At 38.2% G+C, this 9,585-nt stretch overlaps 1 protein-coding gene across 3 annotated transcripts; it reads left to right on the top strand.

Annotated features, from left to right (window-relative positions):
- Positions 1–236: 236 nt before the first annotated feature.
- LOC111337261 (von Willebrand factor A domain-containing protein 2) lies at positions 237–9,538 on the top strand. 3 transcript variants are annotated; one of them, XM_022943554.2, is made up of 5 exons: positions 237–373; positions 6,255–6,339; positions 7,104–7,161; positions 8,159–8,520; positions 8,945–9,538. In XM_022943554.2, the coding sequence occupies exons 2-5, from the start codon at positions 6,277–6,279 to the stop codon at positions 9,236–9,238; spliced, it is 777 nt and encodes a 258-aa protein (XP_022799289.1). In that variant the 5' UTR covers positions 237–373; positions 6,255–6,276; the 3' UTR covers positions 9,239–9,538. The 3 variants fall into 3 exon arrangements, with proteins under 3 accessions (XP_022799289.1, XP_022799280.1, XP_022799272.1); XM_022943545.2 differs by lacking the exon at positions 237–373 and adding an exon at positions 4,734–4,891; XM_022943537.2 differs by lacking the exon at positions 237–373 and adding an exon at positions 4,742–4,996.
- Positions 9,539–9,585: the final 47 nt, after the last annotated feature.

The following is a 9,585-nucleotide window of genomic DNA, read 5'->3' as shown; positions in this document are numbered from 1 at the left end:
AAAATCACGAAACAAGTTCATGAAGGCCGATGATTAATATCTTTTACATTCCCTCGTATTGATAAGATTCATACCAAAAAGTTGGTAACTGTATTTGAAAGAACATAAAACAGGTCAAATATTTAGAGACTTGGTGCCTCCAATAGATTGTGGCGGTAGCTATATTTTGGCCACACAAAGACACTTGAAAATGACTGATCACCGACCTGTTTAAAATATTTGCGGGAAAGATTTTTGAAACCAATTATTTGCATCAGTAGACTTCATTTAAAAAGCGCGCCAACTGACAATTTCAAGTCACTCAACTGTTTGCCAGCAAGCTGAAAGCAATCTGACCCGCTAAGCTACTAAAAGCCAAAATTCTGTGGCTCAGGTTAGTTCATAGTTTTCCTGGTCTAGTAAATCTCATTTTCAAGTAATCAGTGAAAGAAACCGCACTACAGTATCGTGACGAAGACACCTATCTCTAACGATTATTAATCAATTTTAGACTGTAGTTCTCTCTTGCAAATCTGATGAATTGTGTTTCACTTACTTTATGACTAGGCGCCAAATGACATGTCATTCCATAAGCAATTTCAATCAAACTGTTTGCCTTTCTCAATGATATTTCTTCCTGAAAAATTAATTCTGCTATAGAGAAACTGGAGTTCTGCATTTGACGTTCCGCTATGTTCCTGTTAATTGTTCAAAAATTGAGCTGAGTTTATTTGAATTTTTCTTGGTCTACATTTGCCCTGACGAAAGCTAAAGCTCGCAAAGTCAGCTTAAAAACCTCTCTAGGGTGGCCGATTTACATTATCAACACAGCTCATAAAACCAAATTATTTTGTAATACCCTCAACAACGCAGCACCACATGTACACTTTCTTTCGAGACTTTCCTACTTATCCATATCACCAGTACCCTAACTAGTTCAACAGCAATTCCAGGGACTGAACATTAAAAATGTCCAAAACAGGAGACGCCTCAGGGATTGCAAGTAAGCAGATATGTGGATAATTTAACTTTCTTCACAGAAAATAACGATAAACGCAAAAGACGATATCTCTTCTTACTCCTCCTTAAGTCCACTTAAGTTCAAATTGTGTTTAATTTCATGCTAACATTGAAGTTGTATTGATGAAATTTTGAAGCGGTTCTAATAGTGTATAACTGAGTGGGTTAAGGAGGATTGCGCGCCAATTTTACAACTACTCAGCCGTGTAGTGCCGTGAAGCGGTTCTAATAGTGTATAACTGAGTGGGTTAAGGAAGATTGCGCGCCAATTTTACAACTACTCAGCCGTGTAGGGCAGGATACGCCTTGGTGCCCGTATATGCTTCTCAAAGCGACTGGCATTAAATCAATTTAAGTTAAGGTAAGAATAATGAAATGATAAGGATCTGGATAATCAAAGGCCTGAAAACCAAAATTCTCTTGTTTTTCTCGTTGCCATGTTCCCACCAATAACGTAGCTCCATTCTCTGCCTTTAAAGGCACACACAACCCACAATTCCTCTATTCGCTCCGACGAAGGGCTAACGCTCGAAACGTCAGCTTTTGTAATCGTTACGGTGGCCAATTTTCCACTTCAACTTTATTGATATATCCAAATTATTTCAAAATTCTCCATGTTGTTTTCGTTTGCCGGAACTTGAGTCACTTGAGGTTTCAGTTTGGCGTAATATTTTTGTTTGCTTGTTTGTTTTTTCAGAGGCTTTTATTTTAAGTCGTTCGAAGGATTCAAATGTGACTTCACATGATCTAAAGTGACGCAAAACCGAAAAATCTAGAATCCTACGTGTTAATCAATTGATTAGTGTATGTCGCTCTTGTGGGTTACGACAAATTTGAAATGTTGTGTAATTTCATTGTTATCTATGTGTATGGTCCGAAAAGTGACCGGATTGAGTGGATCGCAGTTTAAAGAATAATTTGTCGAGTGCGAGTAATTTAAACTTTTTGCATGCAGTTCTAAGGAAGTTTTGAACCGAAGGCCAAATTACCTAAATTGCTCGACAGTCAGTTCAGTGAATTTACTACTAATCGATTGTACTAATAACGTTAACAAGCCAAGGTTATGAAGTCCGCAAGAAACTGATCAAATCGTCAAAATCAGTTATGTATTCCAAGCTATTTTCAAACACCTGAAAAAAGTTTACAAGAACGCCTTTCATATCGTAAATGATATTTAGGGGCGAATAATAATTTACAAACCGCTGTATATTGGGCAGCTGTAATTAGACACTCGCGAGAACTCTCGCCAAATTGCGCTCAATGAACTCTTCAAATTCGATTAGAATAGAATAAACTTTATTTCAACAGGGTAGCACGTTAAATAAAAGCTGACGTTTCGAGCGTTAGCCCTTCGTCGGAGCGGATAGAGGAATTGTGGGTTGTGTGTGCTTTTAAAGGCAGAAAATGGAGCTACGTGATTGGTGGGAACAATGATGATCCTGTGGCCCTCTAAATAATCCCAACCCATCCCACCCCAGGGGAGGACATCCATCACACAGTAATCTCGTGCATGGGAAATTTTAAAACGTCTCCTACCCCTAACCCTGCAGGAGACGGGACCTTCATTTATTCGTCCCTATCCGAGAAGACTAGAATATCTAGCCATTTCTTGATGTTATAGAAAGGTAGCATATTCTTCTCAAATATTTTAAGACCTTGAGTGTTGGTCCGGCCGGGGCTCAAACCCTCGACCTCCCGCACAACAGTATCACGTATTGATGAGTTCTCGTATCAGCTCTAAAGATGTCCGTTCGAGAATCAAGATTTGAAGCTGTATCAAATGTACTCTAACCCTTCAAAACTTTATACTATCAAACTATCAAGCTCGGTCGTGCATTACTGGCTATTTTTTTCTTGAGCCATACGCACAACGATGAACCATTTCGATACTAAAAAATTATTGAAGGAGATCAAATTCATGGTATTGAGAACTACTACAAAACGGATATGTAATTTTAAAATGGTCAGAGTGAAACGCTATGTTTTGGAGTCGCAATATCATTGCGGTTCATCTATAGAAGACATAAGAGCGCCTGGGAAAATAACCCAGAAATAACAAATGCTTAATATCAAAAAAATAAAAAGCTCGGACACAACTTTTGCCTCTGGATCGGACACAAAACAATTTACAATGGAAATTTCAGGCTGTCTTCATCAAATTATTATAAATTGTTTTACTTATTCTGGCCTGGATTGTGGAGTATATTTTTAGAATGCGTTATAGGGTTACAGTTGTGAATGTAAAGATGCATTAAGATGTCGATGAGGTTGAGGTTTACAATCTACACCGGCTTGAAGTTCTAAACTTTGCAGCATTACGCTACGCCTCTTCCAGCATTCTTCTTCTCTACTACAAAGTCTATCTCATTTGTGAGTCTCCTCGTTTGAGTTCCATTTAGCCTATGTAGCCTGTTCTGCTCAATTCTGTGGCTTTTAAGAAAATTGAATGAACCTCAGGAAAAAAAAAAACCTAAGTCTGGAAAAAGTTGTTGTTGATATTGAGAGCTGTGATTTAGAGTCGTCGTTTTCAACCCTTCGATATAACTGTGTCTGAATAATAATTGACAATTTTTGATGACGCTCGGCTTAGCTCACGGTAACATGTGCCGCCTTAATACTGTGAATAGTTATTACAAATAAAGAGAACCTTTTAAAGAAGAAGTTGTAGATCGCATGCTCTAAAAAAATCATTTTTCTAGAAAGCGAAAAAACTTGAATAACAGGTATAGATTTGGAATCTCGGCAAGTCCTTTAGCCCTATCAAAATTCTCAAAGTACTTTATCATCAAAAATGGGGTTTGACACGATGAAGCCAAAAGACGTATTCAAAAAAATTGCGACACTCAGTACTCCTTCATGCGGATCCATACCATTTACACCGAGCACTGAAACAGGAAAAATTTTCAGGTTTCTCAACTTCCTTCGCCGTTTTACAAAGAACTTTTGGCTTTTTTTTTTACAACATTGTCAACAGCAACAACAACAAAATCAGCCGGTATTCACACGTATATTTAGCATCTTAAACATGCAACAGACTCCCGATATCAAAAGTATCCGGCCGGTATTTGTTTCTTGAATTTGTCTCTTGAATTTGTTCTAAGAAATCTGGAAGAATTAGAGTCGGTATTGTTAAAGCATGAAATGTAGGAATGTAACCGTCGAACCCGGTTAAATCTGCAAACTGGTAAAATTGTCCATCCCTCGCTCATGAAAAATAGTTAAGAGACATCTTGAAATACTTCCACATAAAAATTGCTTCAAGAAATGAAAGCTACAGTGCGTGGTCCTTGAACTTTGGATAAAAAGGGTGGGACATGAAAACAGGCTTGGGCCAGTCGTGTTATTAATAGCATGATCTCCTCCCAATTTTGAGGTGTGTTCCAGTTTACGACATTCAAGAAATTCGGCGGAAATTCTGCGTGACTGATATAACCGTTTAACCTTTAATGGGTCTCTTTCGTTGTGAACTCAATATTCATTGATAAAATCATTGTGAATTGATGAGCAGGAATGAAAATAAAGACCCTTGCCATGGCCACTCTGTATTGATAAAAGTCATGAGAGAGTTTTATTTGCAGATCCTAGCTGCAAAATATTTACACACAGAAGCTTGTATCCCAGGTAAAATTAATGAACTGGCGTCCCGGATACTTCCACTTTAAAAAGAGCGTCAGCTTTGATTTTGGATATTACAAATGTCGGCGAGTATTCAAAATTCGAGTCGGAGTGGGGGTTTTTATTGGCGAACCCATCATCGCGTGTTGTATATCGAATGCCTTGAATAGAATGGACTGTGATAAAAAGGTGAGCAAACAAACCTCAGCCTTTACTTCAGCTGAGTAGAGCGAAGCAGGACGCAGTTAGAGAACTTCATCCACGCTCCATTCAAGCAGTAAGTTCCCTTTGTATGTTCTGAGTGTAAAATGCCCCGAAAATAATGTGTACTGATGACAGACCTAGAGTCCATTATCTGGGGTTTTATCGCCAGGCGCACCAGGTAAACATTTGTCAGTGCTTAGTGTACCTATTTTGTGATAGATGAGTCGGCTCTGATTTTTTTTTTCGGTCCCTTTACATTTTTATAAAAATAAAAATTGCTGTAAGTCTGCTCCTTTCCAGACCCTTTATATTTCTTTTATGATAAATTTTTATAAAAGTGCTCCATGTTTTTGCACTCTTTCCGGTTAAATAGAATAAGACAAAAACATTTCGGGACTTAAATCACCCAAAGTGCGATGTGCTTATTCTAACATTTCGTCTTAAATCAAGGACTGAGCTTAAACCCAAATGTTTATGACGTATCCCATCGTCAAAATAACCGTTCAGGTTTTTCAATTATCCATTCTGCTTTCCTTCCAAAACTAGACGCTGAGTTTTGTAAGCTTGACAATTGATACACGAAATGTGAGATTTTTTCGACTATTGCAGCTGCAATTCAAACTTGCCAAAAAAAGACACCTCAGAGGGCTTCGCTTTTCCTTTCATCGGTAAAGAATGATTTTAAAGCCTCAAGACCAAATCAAAGTCAGATACAAACGGGGTTGAAATTTTCATTTGAACTCTCCTGCTCCCTTTAAAGACACTGCAAACGATGAAAATAATCAGAGCACCATTGCAAATTCCTGATTTTTTTTTTAATCCGGGTCTATCACATCTCGCAAAGAAAGCGCGTTTGTTTTCACTAGTTGGGCTGTGACCACAGTGAGATAATGCTTCAAGAACTCTTAAAACTGAATAAATCAGTAATTATCCCGCTATCACATGTCTACTCAACAAGCATCCAATATCATTCGCTTCTCCTTACGAAAAGGGCATAAAATGGCGAAACCTAACTTAATATACATGTAAATGACAAAAAACATGTTGCAAACTGTCTTTGCAGCTTCCATTAGTTGGGATTTAAAAAGGAAATATATACTAACTATTCCGAGCTCGTTGCTACCAGAAGCTGAAATTTGAAAAAGCAAATATAAACCAGCAATTTCAGAGCACAAACCCCATAACAATGTATGCTCTTCAGATCTGTGTTTTCTCATTTTAGAAAAATTAATCAACTGCACAAAATGTACAATTAAAGTAAAGAAAAGCTGCCGTCAATTTGTTCAATGTGCTAAGCTGAAAAAATCTTTCTTTGTCTAACTTATCACGTACAGAGCAGGTCAGAGCATGCATTCTCAATGGGCTTTTGATTGAGTACCTACCTTACATCAAAATAACCTTTACACTTAAAGCAACTTTTATTCTTCATTTTGCAGTTGCATTCAAGCACCACACGATATGGCTACGATCAGAGTTTCGGTGTTTTTCCTGCTGATTGCTTTAAGCACAGCCGAGAGAATGGTAAGTTTTATCAAAGGTAACTCAGTATAACTTAGCTAACACTATACAATCATCATTTTTATTGTTTTAAACTTACATAAATACCCTGTAGTTTTCCTTCGTTCGGCATTGAAGTTTTTCAGGTTAATGCTTCTCCGTCGATATAGTCGACTTTTAAGAAGTATTTTTCAAAAAAGATAAGGTTAGAGGACTTTACAATCCCCATAAAGTGATATTTCTCAGTGTGGGAATCCCTCTTCCTAACAAAATATCATTCTTTCCCTCTTTGCAACGACCATGATTCTTTCGAACAAGAGCCGCAGACCTCGTCACGCCCACCGTGAGACCCAGAGAGCATAAAATACAGAAAATGAGAGCAGAATGATTAAAAATTTAGGGAATGAACGTCAGCCACACGATACTTCGGGGAAACTCTTTGATATAATTTACATTAATTTTTCTCGTATTACTGTGAAACGATCAGTTTTAAAATTTTAAAAGAAAAACCATCTGACCATGGAGAAATGATCACGAAGTACTTAAAAGAGACTGCATTGTACAAAGCATGAACATTTCATTTTTCCCAAGAAAGAGTGTGTTACCCAAAGCAAACGAATTCATTGAAAATAAGGGAATTACAGAATGAAACTGAGCGCTAAAAGGCGGGAACGAAAACATTGACATTATTTAATTCAGAGTATGAAGCGAAATTTCGATCCTCGTAGAATACAAATTTTGTTGCCTCTACATTTCTAATTCATTTTTGTTGTAATCCAACTTGTCAGTTCCCACAAAAAAGCTTTGCAAAGTGGAAAGCACTAAAAGGATTAAAGAGAAATGCAGGTAACATAAAACATATTTAGCCCTCCTATATAGGCTTACTTTGGTCGCCGTTGTAGAGGAGCAGTAGAGAGAAAAGTTAAGGATTATAAGAGATATTATAACATACCCAAAGAAGAGCGCGCGCTTTGATTGGTCAATTTAGCGTCCCCCATTTGCCCATGGGTGTACGCTGCTGACGTGAGCAAATGCAAAGACTATTTTTCCGCGCGCGCTTGTTTTTTCTGGTCACGTAAGATTTGTTAAATAAAAGGGAACACTTTAGCTACAATGTATCAATGTTATGTTATAAAACAAATGGTAAACACCACAGCGTACACTATTGAGTTATGGATCCACGCGGGAGGTTGCTAAGCACAAAAGAAGCGTAAGAGTTGCTGGAGGCGATAGCCATCCACTTAACCGAAATTATTCGAGGTACTCCTCACACCGTGAAGGGGGTCATACCGACACAGTATTTCTTCTTGTTTTTACTGCACCCACAAGTTAGCACACGCCTGTGATAAATGTCACTAATATAACAAAGTAGAGGCGATTTTAAATTTACGTGTGAAAAGTATCTAGTTGGTGACTTTAAGTTTCCAATTTATCGCCATAAAAAAATGGAAAATTTTTAATTTGATATATTCGGAGTTACACTGGTTTTTGAGCAATGCGCTCTGTGAATGATCTAAAAGAACAATCATTATTTCGCACTTGGGGGGAGGGGGATCTTAGAGGAATGAAATAGTTTTTCAGGGGGAACGGAGGGGTAGACAGTCGTTCCTAACAAAGCATAAAGTGAGGACCATAAAAAATTGACCATGTACAAGTTAAGACTATTGGAATACTAAAGAGCTTTAAGGAGGATCAGGCACTTTCATCAGAACACAAACCTCCTACCCCCGACCCCGGGTGAAAAATAACGACCGGACCCTGATCAAGTAGTTATTTGCAAACTAAACTAGTTACAGTTTGGTTACTATATGAGTCACATGACAAAATTGTTTTGAATCAATAGTCCTCAATGCGCCACCCGTATGCAAAAAAGCTATTGACCTTGGAATCACATTGGAGAAAAGGACCAAAGATGATTGGGGCCTGGAAAAGAATTTTATCGAGGCACTCATCAATAAGTTCCCTGTCAATCACGATATGACCCACATTGGTGTCATTGGGTTCGATCAGCGCACTGAGTTACTCTTTGATTTCAACAAACTGTTGTTGAGTGACAAGTACAAGGAAGACATATTGAAACAGCTCGAGTCCTGGGGCCCTGGGAATTTGAATGACACCACACGTGACAAAGTCATAGATCGAGCATTGGAATTTGCTGGTGAAAAATTGTTCACTGAAGCTGGTGGAGCTAGGGGATACGATCAGGTCTGTTTATAAGTCTGTATTGTTCTGTCATGAAATGTTTTTGTAATGAACGTCGGGGTCAATGTAAATCCTCAAGCTCGTTCCTAGGGCACTTCACCATTTCAGTGTTGGATAGCATCCTGGTAACGAAGTTGGTTTGGACTTCATCTGTCCTCAGTTATCGTTGATCTTGTTTAGTTTACTCTGATACAACATGATTAGGAACCAGACGATATTCATCACGGGGGGAGGGTCGGAGTATTTTGTAGGGATCACATGGTTTTCAGGGGGGAACAGTGGGGGAATCAGTCGTCGCGACAGAGTATAAAGGGCGGACAATAGAAAATTGACTGCAAATTAACTGCCAATGAGAAGGATCATAAGAATAATACAGAGACTTACACGATTTCATAAGTTCATCTCAAGTTCTATATTTCCTTCGTAGGTTCTAGTGCTTCTGACAGACGGCAAGCAAATTAATGAAAGTTTTCCACTTCATGACACTCCCGCAGCACCAGTCGCCCGTAGACTTGAACTGAAGGGCGTAAAAATCATTGTGGTCGGTATCGGCTTTCCAGATCCTGTAGAGCTTATGAAAATAGCTGGTGCTGATTCGGATAATATGGAAAAATTCCACAACATCTTTTACCTGGTAAATGAAAGCGTTCTTCAGACTGAGGTGGGAAAAGTGGCAAAGCGCATTTGTGAGCTATCTGCGCCCGACATTCATTCAGTTTGAGCCATTTGGCTCAGGCCAATCCTAATTAAAGCCTTGTAGTAGTGACAAGTTCTCCGATTTGATTCAGTTGCTGAAGAATCCAAACTTATACTGCAGTTTGTTAGCGATAAGTAGAACAGAAGACATCTTTTAATTTTAAAAAGTTTGCTTCGATGTTCTCGCTAGTTATAATCATTTAGTTCTGATGATATTCTCCTTACGTAAAGGTCGTTTCAATCACATTTATGTTGTTAGAGAAAATTCTCTTGTGTTAACAGTTTAAGTTCATAATACTGGCAAATAAATTATTTTTTGCCTGAATAGACTTACAGCTGTTTACTACATTTACTTATGTAGAATTTAAAAGC

The sequence above is a fragment of the Stylophora pistillata genome, chromosome 3, assembly GCF_964205215.1.
Source record: "Stylophora pistillata chromosome 3, jaStyPist1.2, whole genome shotgun sequence".
In the NCBI taxonomy this organism is placed as follows: Eukaryota; Metazoa; Cnidaria; class Anthozoa; order Scleractinia; family Pocilloporidae; genus Stylophora; species Stylophora pistillata.
The sequence above is the reverse complement of the archived record's forward strand: the minus strand, read 5'-3'. Positions and strand labels throughout refer to the sequence as shown.